The 17,471-nt window shown below is 40.4% G+C and overlaps 1 protein-coding gene across 3 annotated transcripts in view; it reads left to right on the top strand.

The window, feature by feature from the left end:
* Window positions 1–17,471, top strand: part of LOC103480389 (phosphatidylinositol-binding clathrin assembly protein) — a 100,925-nt gene that overhangs the window by 61,826 nt on the left and 21,628 nt on the right. For 2 of the 3 annotated variants that reach the window (XM_008435312.3, XM_081599617.1), the window contains exons 9-12: window positions 4,844–4,929; window positions 6,478–6,601; window positions 14,182–14,318; window positions 16,306–16,406. In XM_008435312.3, the coding sequence (XP_008433534.1) occupies window positions 4,844–4,929; window positions 6,478–6,601; window positions 14,182–14,318; window positions 16,306–16,406 (448 nt within the window). Of the gene's footprint in view, window positions 1–335; window positions 357–4,843; window positions 4,930–6,477; window positions 6,602–14,181; window positions 14,319–16,305; window positions 16,407–17,471 lie in introns of all 3 variants that reach the window. The other variant, XM_008435311.3, reaches the window with a different exon arrangement.

Here is a 17,471-nt window from a genome sequence, read left to right on the forward strand (position 1 = left end):
ATGAGAGGTTGAGTTTATACTAACCTTATTGAAAGGGGAAGAAATTTAAAAAAATCTATAATTTTTCTGACTACTTTGTGTATTGCCATCATTATCGCAACAGTTTATTCATTTGTAGCCTTTTGATTCTTTTATTTTTCTGTCCAAGAATCAGAAATCTCTTTGTACATTGCAGATCTCAGTGAAACGTGTCCTTGATCACACATTTTAAAAAAGAAAAAAAAAGACAGGTTAATGTGTACAGAGGAGAGTCGGTTTGTCTGAGGTCAGAGTTGAATAATCCTGTATTTGCAGTCAATAACGAGTGTTTTTCCTCCCCTCCCACTCTGTTGCAGAAAACTAAAGGATCATACATTGTAGGTGGTGGGTTGCAAACTGTACCGCTTCCCCACTCAAACCTCCATAAAGGAAAATTCCGCCTTTAACCTAGGCCCTATTTTTTTCCAATCTTAGTTTTTAACGGGGTCAAAAATCTGCGTTGTGCAAGAATCCTGTGGCCAGTTTGTCTGATTATTGCTTTACCATCATTCTGCAGGCTAGTGGGCAAAGTCCTTGCCTTTTGCCTCTTATTGATTTTGCAATTTTTACATAACTTAAGGTAAACATTAAGAAGCAGCTTTGGTAATTTGTGTTTTGCAGTTTGGCTGGTTTGTTTCCAGATTTAAAACTTTTAAAGCCTTTCAGTTCTGGTTGTGTTGGGTCAGCGATGACGACGAAACCACATAGAATGGTTTGTGTTGTTCCGTTGTTGTAAAATGAATTGTTTTTATAGAGGGTTTTTTAACTCAAGGGAAGCTGAGAGGCCAGTTTTTCCAGTTTGCGTTTCTACTTCCCATTATTTTTGGGACGTTAATCACCATGTCTAAGATAACCAAGCTGTGGCTGTATTAGTGGCTGTTCCTCAACAGCTGTTAATCTATAATGAGAAGGGTTCTCTGAGAGCGCTAACCAGTTCAGGAAACCCCTTCAGGTCTGCTTCCTGTGTTTTCTCTGCTCAGTTTGTAAAGGGTTCCTACTCAGCCTGGAAAGGCCTGGGGTTTGATTTAAGCCTGGAGAAGTATGGAAATGTCAACTGGAGTAAAGGAAAGTACGAGAATTTACTAAGACAGTTTACCCACATTGTTCAAAACGTCCATCTCTATTTCATCCATCCATCCATCTGTCCATCCTTATTAATCCATCCTTCTCTAATTTATCCATCAATACTTTCTCCACCTATATTTTGTCCATCCAGCTGTATGTCATGCATTCTTAGTATTTCATCCAGCCATCCATCCTTCTGGACTTCATCCATCTAACCATTTCATCCATCCATCCATGTCATCCACCATATTTTTCCCATATTCCCATATTTTTATCTCCTACATCTTTCTTCCTTTCCATATTTAATCCAGCCATCCTTTCGTCCATCTGTCGTTGTTCATCTACTTATCCATCCATCTTTATTTTCAACTCCCTCTGTCCCTCTCTCCTTAAAGCGAGACCAAGGTAGAAAAGTCTACCATAGATTGGGAAGTGATAGTGGAAAATGAAGCTTTGTGCTGATTGGATAGAGTAACTCTGTTCTTCACTGATTTCTCTCAGCTTCTCCCTGTTTCCATCGGTTTCTCTAAACACAATGTTTGACCAAACATTTCTCTGTAAACTAGAGAAATAAAACATTTAGGTGCGACAGAGGCTCACCTGGAAGATGTTATTTACTATCTAAAAGTTGAGTCTGATTGCAGGTTTCACTTTACCCTAAGTATAGATCTGCATAATGATGTATGAATGTGTGCATATGTGTGATTGTGCTCTATATAAATCCAGTCCCTTTAGCATTCTGTCAAGTCTTGACACTAAATCACCAAAAGATGAGAAATAATAGCGCCCAGGTGTAAATCTAGTGGAATTTTCCTTTAAGAACCTGCATGAGGATCATAGTGGCTCTACTCGAGTGTGCAAGCATACATACAACAGCTTGAGCATTTACAGGCATGACAATCCCCCTTTTTTCTTTCTCTCTCGCTACTGTACAATTGCCGACTCAGTTAATACATGTGTGTTGGCATCAGGTGGATTGCTTGTAGCTGTCTCTCACACACACACTCACATGCACTCACCCACTCTGGCAGGTGTGACACAGACGGCAAAAGGCCACGGAAGCTCATGAATAGGAAATGAGGCTTCACTCCTGCACCCCTCCATCTTCATCTGCATGAAGAAGTCTCTGCAGAAAGAGGGTTGTTTTTCTTTTTTTTTTTTCCCCTCGTCACTCATCTAAATTCCATCCTCCTCCTTACACGGTGTTCATATCGTGTTTGTCATGCACGACAGCACTGCTTCAGTGTGCTTGACAAGAATAGTGAATGGCCTGGTTATTACGACGCAGTTATTGTCTTGTGCTGACTTTTATCCATGCCTTCCAAAAGTTAAGCATACAGTACTGGCTAAGCATTGGTCAGTGTCTGGTGAGGTGATTTATATATGATGATTTTAAAGGATATTTTCCGTTATGCACTGATGAAGCAAACTGAATTTTACCCGAAAGTATGCGTTGGTTTTATTTGGGTCGATTTAAATTAATATTTCTGAAATGTAAGGGGCTAAGAAACAGGTACATGAATAAAACTCTGAACTATTAATTTTCTTTTTCAGTAATATATCACACTTCAGTGATATATTACAGAAATCTGAAATCGTCATTGTAATAAATCAAGGATGTGCGACCTTTACAACTTAAACAGCCATTTTTACTCTCAATCCAGCCAAATAAAAACTCATTTAGAGACGTTAATGTTGCACAACATTCAGAAAATGACAGATTGTAAGTTTTGATAAATATATACTTAAGGAAATGTTATTTGAAGCACACATAGTCCAACCCTAATGGCAAGAAAATCAGATTTAAAAGCATATTACTTGTACTTTTAGTGTTGTTCTTTATGGAAATTTAGTTCAGATATTCCAGGAATAAACTGGAAAAATTAAGTCTTATTGGATCTAAATTTAGAAATATTACCCATTTTTCTTTCTAAATTACTTTTAGCCAAACTTACCAACTGCACTACATTTCCATGCAACTTCCATGCCACTGTTATGACAGTTTGGTATGAGACAGATGATGTGTAAAAATATAAAAAAATAAAAATTGAGCTCTTCTGCCGGTGTTTATAGTGTTAACTAGAAACAACCAATTAGAACCAGGGGGCGGTCTTAGCACTGTCGATCACAATCTGATTATCCAGGTTAGTTGGCATGGCCACCAATGATGGTGGAAAAACGATTTTTCTGTAACGGTAAGTTATTTCTCTGCCACTAGCACATTTAGCTTCGAGTTCATGAGGCTGAGTGACGGCATTGAGACCCGCCTCGTAGTTCTGATTGGTTGATTTGTTCGGGAGCGGTGCATTTCTTCACACAGCAATAGCAGTAGAGAAAGAAGGTGGAGGAGCTCGATCTCTTAACAGATTATCTGTCTGGTAGCAAACTATCACAATAATTATGACAATTTTAACAAATATGTAGAAAACATATTCTTTTATAAGTTACATACTGCACCTTTAAGAGCCACTGTGGAAGGTCCAAAGAACAACTTGTGGCTCTGGGCCCCTGGTGACCATTAAACCAGCTAAAATTAGCTTGTTTTTGTCAATGAAAATCAAAATGCCACCAAGTAAACTTCCTGTTATGCAACAGTTTTTACTCTCATATTTCTGCTTCACTAGGAATTAAACTGTTACTTTTAAATAAAAAATATTAAGGTGAATTTGTGTACAAGTACTATGATATTTTTACTTGAAATAAAATTAAGTAAAAAAAAGCAAAACAACTTTCTTTATTTTTACCTATTCGGACCGGTTGACTTCTTGTAGCTCACGCCGCTGTCTCTTTAACAACTGGGTGTTGGCAGGCTCCCATCACCTCGCCAGCCAGAGACCTCTGAGCACTGTATGCATTTGCGTGCAAGTCCACATCGCTGCCAGCAACATTCTTGTGGACGGAGAGGCAGACATGACGTTGTCATATTTGGGCAGTGGGAGAATTTCCCTTGTACATTTTTTTTCTTTTTTTTTTCAGCCAAACCAGAACCCAGCTCCTTAGCTGCCTTCCTTTCTCAACCTAGTGAATTCATTTTTTTTCCTCTGATTTCTCTCTTTTTGTCTTTTGACTGCTAATGAAGCACCTAACAACCACAGGGTAGTTTGCCTGGCAGCGTGAGCTCTCCACCTGAGTCTTATCTACAGCTCCATAGCAACAATTCTCAGTAAACCCGTTCGCCGGCTGATTTTGATTGAGTCGTGTGCGGTGATGGGAGCTGTTTAGATTCCCCTCACTGCATCTGTTGGGGATTTTTTTTTCTTTCTTGACAGGCAATTAGATAAAGTGAGGGAATGCTAGTTTCCAAGTACAACAGGTGAAAAGAGTGAGCATTTTGAAACTAAATGTAGATCAATCAACAAAAACAGAAGCAAAACAAAGAGGAAGAAAAGGTGGGCTGTAGATATCGTTGCCTTCTGCTCATGTGAAGTAAAGGAGAAGAAAAAAACCCTACTACTCCCTCCTTTTACTCCCCACCTTTTTCCTCACTCTTTGTTTCTCTACCTCCTCCTTTGTTCTCCTGCTAACAATGTGAGTGTTTGCTGCATGTTGCCATGGCTATTCTTGGAGCCTGATGCACTCCGTTACCTTCCTGAGAGGCCGACTAACTCTGGGTGCTGTGTTTGTGTGAGCACAACTCTGGGAGTGTGTGGGTGGGATTTTCTTCCTTTTTTTTGTGGATTTTGAGAGAGAATGAGAGAGAGAGAGCAGTGTTCCCCAGAAGCTGCTACAGATGGGTGAACTCCTCTGTTTTGTTTCTCAGGCCCCCAGCAGCCTCCTGGAGGCTTTGGAGCAGCACCTTGCCTCTCTGGAGGGCAAGAAGACGAAGGAGTTGAATGCGGACACAAGGTACGCGTTTCAGCCGCAAAGCACCGGAATAGATTTAAAAGTCGAGGAAATTTTGGTTTAGTTTCTAGGTCTGTCGCAATAAATCAATTAATTGTGTGACAAAATGAACTCTTGAATATCCATTTCTCTTTTTCTACCAAAAACTCAATGACAAAAGTCTTCAGTCTTCAGCTTTGGTCTCAACTAACCCTTTTTTTTAAACAATTTCATTTACAATCTTCATAGTAGATTTTTGTTTTTTTGAGTTCCAGTGTCAAATGTTCATCATTATTTAAAGTTTGTTGATCTTTCAGGGTGTTTTCTTGCATTATTATGCCATTACCATTATATTACTTGAAAATGGCCTCAGGACAGCAATATTATCATTTATCGCAATAACTTTTGGGACGATTTATCGTCTAGCAAAATTTGTTATAACAGGCGTACTAGTTTCTTAGTACACTTGAAACAAGCAAAACTGTCTTAGAAGTCACTTTTCTGCACAAAATAGGATCTTAAGTCAATAATTCCTCAATATTGATGAAAAAGTTTTTCACTTGTAACATGGGGAAAAAAATGTCCACCCATGGAATTGGTAGTTTTTCATCAATATTAAGTACCGTATTTTCCGCACTATAAGGAGCACCTAAAAACCTTCAATTTCTTCAAAAGCCGACAGTGCGCCTTATAATCCGGTGCGCCTTATATATGGACCAATATTGAGCCACAACAGGTCTAGCAACTACGTTGAGCAGCCGCCAACTTTATTTTCGCCCTTAGAAGTGTTCGGTGCATGCTGGGATAGTTGTCAGAACGTTGGTTTGTTAATAAAGTTTGACTGACCTATCTACCTACCGACCTGATAATCAGGTCGTCTGCAGGTCATTTAGCACCACGTTCTCCACGAACATGCTGTGCGCGAACGGAGAAAGGTGACCATCGTCCGGCCCAGTCATGGAAGGCTCTCCTTGCTGACAGGAGTCGGACAGTTTTTTTTAACATTCTTTATGTCAACAAAGTGGCTTTAGATATTCATCCGGGGGTTCTTCGACTAGGGTTACCAAGGGACCAGCCCCTTTACATTTAAAGCCGGGGGGAAGAGAGACAGAGTCTGCGGCGGCAGCGTGTCGGTTGGTCTGTTACCCAGAAAGCAGTTGGGCACAAGATCGCAACACCAACACCGTGAGTGAAACAATGACTGGGGCAACCTACTATATAAAGTACTCGGGGACCACTTCTTTACAAATGTGGATGTGTAATAATAGAGTACGGAAACCCAAACTGAAGCATCTATTCTACGCGACTTATAATGCGGTGCGCCTTGTATATGAAAAAAGTTTTAAAATAGGCCATTCATTGAAGGTGCGCCTTATAATCCGGTGCATCTTATAGTGCGGAAAATACGGTAACTGTCGACTTAAACAAGTTGAAAAGTTACTTATGAGTTATATCAAGTGTAGTAAGACTTTTCAGATAGAAACTAGACCAAAAACACTCAGGGAATTTTATTTTTTATTTTTTAACGAAACATGGTCAAGTTGTATACTTTTTTTTTTTTTTTCTCCCCAGAGCGTCCACCTTGTCGAGTGCCGTCTCGTCTCTGTCCTCCACCGGCATGTCCTTCAGCCGCATGGATGAGAAAGAGAAGCAGCAGGCCTTGGAGGAGGAGCAGGCCCGGCTGCAGGCTCTCAAGGTGAGATTTCAGGCCTTGTCACCTCTGAAGGAGGCAGTTAGTCTGTGAGATGAAGCTTCCAAGAGGCTCTCAGAAGGAGGTTGAGTACAGACTGATCTGTCCTTTCTCAAGTGACTTCAAGTGGCGTCTTTGCAGCCAGTTCATTGAGTTCTGTGCAGCTGCTTCTTAAGACACAAAAGGCTTTGTAGAATTTTAATCCAGTTCTTGGCTATGGTAGTTTTAAGATGGATTTATTATGGGCATACTTATATAAAATATATATGTTCCCTTTAACATAGACTGAACTGGACTGTGAATGCATAAGGACATACTAACCGTAAAAGCATTAAACTTCCCAGGAGTGAATATGTACAGGTCCTTCTCAAAATATTAGCATATTGTGATAAAGTTCATTATTTTTCCATAATGTTATGATAAAAATTAAACTGTCATATATTTAAGATTCATTGCACACTTACTGAAATATTTCAGGTCTTTTATTGTTTTAATACTGATGATTTTGGCATACAGCTCATGAAAACCCCAAATCCCTGTCTCAAAAAATTAGCATATTTAATCCGACCAATAAAAGAAAAGTGTTTTAATACCAAAAAAGTCAACCTTCAAATAATTATGTTCAGTTATCCACTCAATACTTGGTCGGGAATCATTCTGCAGAAATGACTGCTGCAATGCAGCGTGGCATGGAGGCAATCAGCCTGTGGCACTGCTGAGGTATTATGGAGGCCATGATGCTTCGATGGCCTTAAGCTCATCCAGAGTTTTGGGTCTTGCTTCTCTCAACTTTCTCTTCACAATATCCCACAGATTCTCTATGGGGTTCAGGTCAGGAGAGTTGGCAGGCCAACAGTAATACCATGGTCAGTAATACCAGTGGTTTTGGCACTGTGAGCAGGTGCCAGGTTGTGCTGTAAAATGAAATCTTCATCTCCATAAAGCTTTCCAGCAGATGGAAGCATGAAGTGCTCCAAAACCTCCTGATAGCTGCTGCATTGACCCTGTCCTTGATAAAACACAGTGGACCAACACCAGCAGCTGACATGGCTCCCCAGACCTCACTGACTGTGGGTACTTGACACTGGACTTCTGGCCTTTTGGCATTTCCTTCTCCCCAGTCTACCTCCAGACTCTGGCACCTTGATTTCCGAATGAAATGCAAAATTTGCTTTCATCCGAATAAAGTACTTTGGACCACTGAGCAACAGTCCAGTGCTGCTTCTCTGTAGCCCAGGTCAGACGCTTCTGCCGCTGTTTCTGGTTCAAAAGTGTGTTTTGACCTGTGGAATGCAGCACCTGTAGCAAATTTCCTGCTCACGCCTGTGCACACTGGCTCTGGATGTTTCTACTCCAGACTCAGTCCACTGCTTCCGCAGGTCCCCCGAGGTCTGGAATCTGTCCTTCTCCACAATCTTCCTCAGGGTCCGGTCACCTCTTCTCGTTGTGCAGCGTTTTCTGCCACACTTTTTCCTTCCCACTGAGGTGCCTTGATACAGCACTCTGCGAACAGCCTATTCGTTCAGAAATTTCTTTCTGTGTCTTACCCTCTTGCTTGAGGGCGTCAGTGATGGCCTTCTGGACAGCAGTCAGTCTTACCCATGATTGCAGTTTTGAGTAATGAACCAGGCTGGGAGTTCTTAAAAGCCCCAGGAATCTTTTGCAGGTGTTTAGAGTTACTTTAATTCAGATGATTAGGTTCATTGCTCGTTCAGAGAACCTTTTCGTGATTTGCTAATTTTTTGAGACAGGGATTTGGGGTTTTCATTAGCTGTATGCCAAAATCATCAGTATTACAACAATAAAAGACCTGAAATATTTCAGTTGGTGTGCAATGAATCTAAAATATATGACAGTTTATTTTTTATCATTGCATTATGGAAAATAATGAACTTTATCACAATATGCTAATATTTTGAGAAGGACCTGTATAGGAAAGTAGGCATGTTCTAAAAATTGAGAATATCCCAATGAAACTTGAATAGCTTCACATTTGAAGTTATTAAATGTCTTAGGAGTTCTTATTTGTAGGGTTTGTTTTAGACTTTGTGGACAGGATGCAATTTCCACTCTAAAAAAGGTTTCAGATGCATCCTCACATCTGCAGATGGTTAAAAATGCAGAGTTGAATACAAGCAGTTTTCCACTGGGGTGAAAAATGTTTTTAGTTGAAACGGACGAAATATGATGTTGAAAATGTTCTGAGCTTCAGAATGAGCTTTATTTATAAAACATGATTGAACCTTGAGGAAAATGCTCATAAAACCACGTTGTTAAAATTCTTGATTTGGTTAGCCTTTTGCATCCGCAACTTCTACTTCAGTGTTATTCGGCTCACTTTTTAGTTTTATCTGGAGCTTAGATTTATGGCCTGACTCCAACTCGAAATTTGGGCCGGGTCGCACCAGAATTATTGGATGAGTTTCTTTAGATCTTCTCGGGACATAAGTCCATCCATCCATCCATCCATCCATCCATCCATTTTCTTCCGCTTATCCGGGGTCGGGTCGCGGGGGCAGCAGCTTCAGAAGGGAGGCCCAGACTTCCCTCTCCCCAGCCACTTCTTCCAGCTCCTCCGGGGGAATCCCAAGGCGTTCCCAGGCCAGCCGAGAGACGTAATCCCTCCAGCGTGTCCTGGGTCTTCCCCGAGGCCTCCTCCCGGTGGGACGTGCCCGGAACACCTCACCAGGGAGGCGTCCAGGAGGCATCCTTACCAGATGCCCGAGCCACCTCAACTGGCTCCTCTCGACGTGGAGGAGCAGCGGCTCTACTCTGAGTCCCTCCCGGATGACCGAGCTTCTCACCCTATCTCTAAGGGAGAGCCCAGCCACCCTGCGGAGGAAACCCATTTCGGCCGCTTGTACCCGTGATAAAAGGGTACAAGCGGTGATAAAAGGACATAAGTCCTTTTATCGTAACGTGTTCTTCAGGTGATAGAAGGCTGAATTTGTAACTGTCTTTATGTGGCTCTGAAGGTTCAGGTCAGAGTCGAACGCTACACCCAGATTACAGACCTGATCACTAATGTTTAGCTATAAAAACTGAAACTATACACTGATTCAAGATCATTTCTCTTTAGCTCCAAAGATGATAACTTCCGTTTTGTTTCTGTTCAGATGGAGAACATTATGGCACATCAACACATTTATCTGTTCTTAGCATCTGTTGAGACCTTGGTTGGGTTCAGAGTCTCCTTGTGACATTGTAATGTAGAGCTGTGTATCATCTGTGTAGCTATGGTAGCTAATCTTATTACTTTTAGTAACCTTAGCTTGGCCCGTCACAAAAAGCAATAAATCATCTAATCACATGATAAATTGAAACGAGCTCAATCATTTCCATTTGCATGATTTATTATTTCCCTCTTTTTTCTCTCTTTCTATTAAAAAATGGATGACAAAAGTCTTTAGCCTGGTGCTTTGGTATCAACTAGCCCTTTTTTTGAAGGACAATTTTGTTTGCAGAGACGTCATCATTCATTTTATTTGTTGCTTTTTTTATTTTGGATGTTTAAAATGTATTCCACCTCCAGTGTTAAATATTCATTAGAATTTAACGTTTATTGATCTTTAACAATGTGTTCTTGCGTTATTATGCCGTTATTATTGATCATGGTTTCAAAACAACAATATTATTGTTTATCGCAATAACTTCCGAGAAAAGTTAATGTCCAGCAAAATGTGTTATTGTGACAGGCCTAACCTGAGCTAGTGGGAGCCATGTAGATGTTAAACAGGAAGTTGTCCCAGGATTGAACCTTGTGGTACACCACATGTGACTTCTGCCGGTTCCATTGAGAAGTTACCTACTGACACAAAGAAGTTCCTGTTATTACTGTGTGTACCCAAACAGCATGCTTTGGTCAGCTTCCACTAGCAGAATTTGACATGGCGGCCATCTTATTAAGGAAAATGAGAACAGAGCCGTACGGTATTGTTAAACTGCGTAAGAGAAGATGTCGACGCAGAAGTTGGAACAATCGGTATAAACCTGCAAACATTTCCACATCGTAGCTTTACTTGGCACAGCACATCACACCGCGTGATACGCCGCACCAGGAATGCCAGTGGTTCTCCACCCCTGCCTCCCCCCCATCTTTGACATCTCAACTCCAGTTGAAAATTAAAGGCCAAAAAGCTTTTCAGTGGTAGCGGGGCCACGCAATTGAAAAGTCAAGTATAAAATGTGTTGGCATTTTTCACTCCAGCCCTGGGAGTCCTGCCTTGCAGCAAACTGTAATTGACTGAGAGCTCAGTGGGAACTATAATTCAGGCACACATAGCAGCATCTGGTGTGTGTGTGTGTACACAAGCTTCGTTTCACACGTAGCTCGCTTACACCTCGTAAGAAAATGTTGCAGTTTACTTAGTAGCGCTGCCCCTCTGTCTGTGTAAACCCCCTACAAGCCTCTTGTGTGTACGAATCATGTGAGATTATGCACAGTTAGCATTGCCTCACTGTCTCGGTGCGTTTGATTGGATTATATTTCTGTTTACTCTGTGCCCTTGGTTTGTCCCGCTTCTATCGAGATGCGGTGAGTTATTTTTCTTTCTTTTTTTGTTGTTTTTTTTTTTTCTAATTTAGAAAGAAGAGGTGAAATTAAGTGAGAACATAGTTCAATAAGAGAGCTGGAGCGAGGTCAGGAGGGGTCATCCAAAACCTTCCAGTCCAGCTGTCTGCGCTCTCTGGTGTCCATATGGGTTCAACGCGCACATACAAAAACACTTCCACGCTCAGCTACTGTCCAGCTGGGGCTTCAGCCCAAACAATACCAGCAGTTGGCTGCTTTTTTTCTTTTTTTTCCCCTTTCCTCACTACTCTGTCGGAATAGAAATGAGGAGAAGGCTGGTACAGCAGGGGATTCTGTTTTATTAATCCGCTCTGGATCTTTTTAAAGGCGGCAGAGGTTGTAAGGTGACTTGGAACATTTCTTCACCTTAAAGTTGTGCACTGAATTAAAACCTCCGTCTGGCCTTGTGTAAATAAGCCACATAAAGGCGCTTTGAGGAGCTGTGTTTTCACTCCGACTGCAGTCATCCATACCAATAACCGGCCTGACTGCTCTACTGGAAATTGCCTCATTCGTTGGACAAACAGAACGTTTTTTTTTTTTTTTTTTTTTTTTTGTGGGGGGGAAATCTCCCACAATGAATTCCCTGACGGGAAAAAATAAATAAAAAAGTAGTGCATTGATCTCTGCAGGGCAAATTAAAAGGTCTGGTGTGTTAGATACCCCAACATTGCATGAAATACAACAAGAAAATGAGAGATTAATGAAGGGATGATGCAATTCAACAGGTTTGACTATTTCTTTTAAATATCTTTACAATGCTTAAATTGTAAAATTAAATTGTTTCATTGTTTGGTGTTAAAATCTAAAGTCCTTGTGAATTATTCAGTCCTTCCAGGATGTTAGAAGGACACAAAAATTGGCTGATGTTTGCATCATCTTTTTTTTAAAGTTGCCTTTTTTTAAAGCTTTATTTTTATCATAATGTGGCCTACCATAACAATTTCAACAAGAACGTTGAAATTGTTGCAAATAACCTTCCCAAAAAAAAAAAAAACAGGATTTTGACAAGGTTAATAGTTAAAGTACAAATAACACTTTCAAGTACTTTCTTGAAATATCACAAATAATGTCCTGAGGAGTTATCAAAGTGAGAAAAATTTTTCATATTGATTATTCAAGTTAACATGAGTTGTGTAAACGGTAGATGGAAATCCTACAGAACATAAAAACACACGCTTTCATCTTGCTCGCTCGCCTTGCAAGAAATGTCATCAAACAGGAAGTTAAACTATAGGACGCTGAGTGGGTCGGTCAAAATTCAGCCAAGTTGCAGTGATTGGTCAGAAAAATTGGTTAGATTGCGAATGAGTGCATTTCCATTTATTGCTCAGCACCATATTATGTTAAAGACCTTACCCTGCCTTACCTCACCATTCACATTCAACCTGTAGGTTAATACTCTAAAACCACAGACGCATCATAAACGTAGATTATGGCTTAATAGAAGTGCTGATCTTAGACCAGAAAGTTGCATAACATTTTGATATTTTCCCACTGTTTTCTTCCCCATGTCTTTTTTCTGAAATCAGTCCGGAAGCTTCCAATCGTTTCCCCGGCCGTCTTGCAGACGTCAGCAGCGTTCTGCTGCAGTTTGAGCCTAATGGAAACGACTCCTGCTGTTTTTGTCACGTCATTCTTCACATCTATTGACTTCCGTCACCTTGACTCAGCACAACAACGAGAATAAAGCTTATATTAAAATGCAGAATGTTTAGTTTTTTTGTTGTTGTTGTAGCTGTGGACGGGCTTCGCTGATTTGTGTATATGTCACTAGAGAGAAGCAAACTCTGTTCTCAGCAGCACCTGGGTCTTGACAGAACCGGGTCAGATCCGACATGAAAAAAACTCGGAAGGTCCATGTACTCACTATGAACTTTTTTTTTTAAAAAGGACTAATTAGTTTTAAAATCCCTGTATTCTGAATCCCAAACCCTGATAGCAGCATTTCTAGAAACCTTCTGGGCTTTTGCAGGAATATTAAAAGCCAAACTTGCACCCAAAGAAAGCTGTCTAGCTTTTTACATTGTGTGTCTGCATTACAGGGCATCAATGTCCGACAATATCATCTGTCCACTTTGACTCAGATGAGTTGTTGCCGTTGGGTTACACAGGGTGTCCACGCATCCTAAAAAGCCTTAAATTCATTAAAATAATGTATTCCTTAAATACGTTAATCTCAGGTGTTAATGGTGACGGGACTGTTTAATCTCGCATGTTCTTGTTTATGTAGTTTTTTTTTTTTCATGGGACTTTTCTGTCAGGCAAAAGCTTGAGTATTGTGCCAAAATCTTTGTTGAGTTCTGTGGCTTCAGGTGGTTCAGGCTACTGGTTACTAGCGGCAAATATGCAATTACTAGCTAGCTGTCCTAGCAAGGGTAAATTTGGCCTTGCTAGCAAGGACGAGGCTGTATTAGTTATCTAGCTAGCAAGGGTATATTTGCTGCTATTTACCAGATGCTAGCTAGCTGTTTGTCAAGCCCTTCTCTCTTATTAGACACAAACGGCAAGGATATATTAGCAAGGGCAAATAGAGCCTCGCTAGCCACCTAAGACAAGTTTAGTCATAAGCATTTTTGAAATGGCAAAACTGGCCAAAGCACTCAACAATAATCATATAAGAATAACAAAATAAATGAAACGCTAACATAAAATATGCAAAACTCAACTTGATAAATAAAATGACCATTCTCATGCTGGTTATTGCCAAGTCAATAACCAGTGAAAAGTAGCTAGCTAGCCTGTTATCTACCTAGCAATGCTTTTCCTCATCATTCAAGTCCCACAGGGGTCAACCATTCCTAATATTTAGTTTTTTTTATCTTAAATTTCAATCAAGTTGTCATTAAGAAGGTCTTAAAGTCTTAAATTTGACTTGTTAGCCTGTTAAAAACAATTTATTTGTCTCTGTACCCATTTTCAAATGAATCCAGAACAGCCTAGTCTCTGCTCAAGCTGTGCTGGGGTCCTCGCTTCTCACGTTTGACATCTGTGTCTTTTTTTTTTTTTTTTCCAGGACCAGCGGCTGAAGGAGATCAGCATGCAGACTCCACCCTCCGCCTCCCCCAGCAGCCAGTCGGTCGGCAGCGCCAACAACAACAACCACATCTCACACACCCCGGAGTTGTTTGGCTCCGTGCTGAATGCAAACAGGTGCACAAACCTAAGCAGACACGGTCAGAAATCTGCTCACGCTGTTCAGCATCCGTCATGGTAGACGTTGACCCAAATATTTCTAAAGGATTGTGTTCAGGAATTCAACAGATGAGCAGCAGTTTTTCATCCCAGTTTGGGTTAAGTGGGGAAAAGAAAGTCCAGATCAGGAATCTGCTGCCATCTTTTCTGCAGTCTAGATTTGACATAATGAACCACAGAAACAGCTTATAAAAATCAAATAGAAAGTTTTTGTGGACTATTCTTGTGTTATCCATCTGCCAAGTGTCTGAGTCGTCCTCTCTGGATATACTGGTGCATCTCTACAAATTATAATAAAATCAAAGTCCTGTAATTTCAGTAATTATATTAAAATCTGAAATTCATTTGTTTATAACACGACAATGTTTGTAAAATTGTATGTACAGTATGTAAAATTGACTTTTTTGAGTTTTAAATCATATTATGTTATTCCTCATTATAAACATACCTGCAACTGCAGTTGCCAAGATGCTGAACTTCTGCGTTAAAGAGCAGCCCTCCAACGCAACTTCTCCACTCAGCTTCTTCAGACTAGCCAGCAGCAATTAGCAAACACCTGGTGGAACTGTTCATGTGCTGAACTCATTATATGAGCTCCTTCTCAGTGCAGCGCTGGTATTAAAGGATTAATAGAGGAGCCATGTTGTGATGACTTCCAGAGCTGGAGCTTCTTAAAGAGACAGAAGCCCATATTCAAGGCTTTAAATTACAAAGTAAAATTTCTTTTACGTTATGCTTGATACATATAAAATTGTCATTACTGATAACATAGTTACTTGATTGTTCTATAAAATGATACCATGTGAATGGAAAACGTATAATACTGTCCCTTTTAAGCATTTTCCATTTAGTTTTGATGATTGTGGCTTACAGGAAGCTCAACATTCAGTTTTTTACAAAGTTAAAGTATTGTGCACAGCTAACAAAAACTGACTTTCGCTACAGTATATTCATGTACCGTTCAGTCAATGGTACTTGGTCAGGTTTCCTTTTGCTTAAATTACATTTCGCGTTTTGTTTTGTATTGAAATATGTCTGTAGTAGTCTTTTAAGTTGAATAGCTAATATTGACAGACTTTATAAGTTTATATTCATATCAAGTGAATGAAATAAAAAGTCAAATGAAATTAAATTTGATGTACCTGTATCTGCCAGACGTTTTCCTTCCACTTAGCTTTCCGTCAGGATGCTTGGAAATAGCACTCTGCAGGCAACTATTGTCTTTAGCAATAAACCTTTGTGGCTTGCCTTCATATAAATGAATAGAAGTGTCTCACTCTCGATGCATAAAAATAGGATTTTTTCCTTTTTGAGCCGAATCACCACATCAAACTAGCTTTTTGTGGTTTGATGTTGTCTTGTAGTTAACTTTTAGATGCGTTTGAACTGGCACAATTGGGGTTGGGATCTCATTATTTAGCAAGAGTTTATCAAGCGAGCAAAATTTTCTCATACGATGTTTTAAAAAAAATCTTGAAAGCCGTCTTCACGGTTCAGAGTGTTTATCAACAAAACTCCGAACCTCGAGACGAGATCTCGTTCGCTTGCATGTCAGTTTTTGTTCTGGAGACCAGAAATCTTTCCCCGACTCCTTCCCAGGAAATGGATAAAGTATTTGGATTTAATAATCGGAGCAGAATTTACACACTGTGAATTTACTGCCGCTAACTGTTTTATTGCTCAGGGGGGAAGATTTTATAGCCCTGCAGAGAGTGGGGATTAATCTTGATCTGTGACGAACGAACGTTTTTAGTGGCGACTTTAGCTATTTATGCTCAGTTGATTAAATATTAATACTCTCTCTCTGTCTCCTTTCATTTCTCCACAAGTTTTGTTTTTTTTGTTTTTTTTGTGTGTGTTTGATATCTTGATTTATTGGGTTTTTTTCTGTCCTTTCACTTTCTCACTTCCTCACCTCTCCCTCTCCCTCCGGTTTGCTCCTCAGCGTCCCCAACCTGAACAGCGACCTGTTTGATCTTCAGCCGGCCTTCATCCCCGCCGTGCAGAGCACTCCTTCCATCTCCAACGCCAACAGTGCCTGGGGAGGTAAGCTTTCATCTCCCTCCCGCATTTATCGGCACCCCAAGACAAAAAGATTCAACTGTTTCCCTATAAATAAGCAAGCTTGGCTTTGCAATAATAACTCCTGCGATTGCGGTTCCACACTTCAAAATTGCGCGAGGAACCAGTCGTGGTTTTCGTGTCGTTCTCCGCTGAAACCCGGGCGTGTATTAGCTGTGCCCCGCATGTTTCTGAGCTGACATTTTCAGCTCGCTATCTGCTGTCTTGAATCAAAGTGTAGCACAGTGATGCATCTGGAAGCTCTGGTGGTGTGGAGTATTAAAGGCTTTGTGTCACAGGATTACCGCCGGAGCCGTTTGGTAAATTCGCTCGGCCAGATTTCAAAGCCGGAGTTGCTTGCGAGCGACAGGGGCGGTTGTTGTCGTCGTCCGTGGGTCTGACTTCACAGCTTCTGTTCCAGTCCGTTGTTGTTTTTCTCTACAACGACACAACAGAGAGCACTGTTCAATCAAATGGTTACTCAGGGGATCAGTTCCTGTAAGTAGACTGATTTGTTAAAACGTCCAGGAGCTGCATTGTTATATTGTTGGGCCGTCAGCTGTTTTGTCATCCAACTTTAAGGAAGGGCACATTATCTCCTCTAAACATTTTATTGTTGGTTTATTGATCACAGGGTTCCTACACCGTCTGGGATTTGATTACAGATGTTTCCTTCCCTCAAAACACATGGAATAAGTCAATAAAAGGGGAAAATATCAGCATTTCCATTCACTGATCAATATTTATGCCATCCGTCTACTATTGCATCCATCCATCCATCAGTTATCTGTCCATCCATCAATCTTTTTTTTCCATCCACCTACCTATTTTTTATTCATTTATATGTTCATATTTTCGGCTGATATTTTATGCATCCACAGGCCTGTCGCAATAATCAATAAATCAATTAATTGCATGATAAATTAAAACAAGCTCAATCGTTTTAATTTGCGTCATGTATCGTTTTTCTCTTTCTACCAAAAACTGGTTAATAAGTTTTCAGTCTGGTGCCTTTGGTCTCAAATATATATATATATATATATATATATA

The sequence above is a fragment of the Poecilia reticulata genome, chromosome 18 (assembly GCF_904066995.2).
Source record: "Poecilia reticulata chromosome 18, P_reticulata-male-v2, whole genome shotgun sequence".
Lineage (NCBI taxonomy): Eukaryota > Metazoa > Chordata > Actinopteri > Cyprinodontiformes > Poeciliidae > Poecilia > Poecilia reticulata.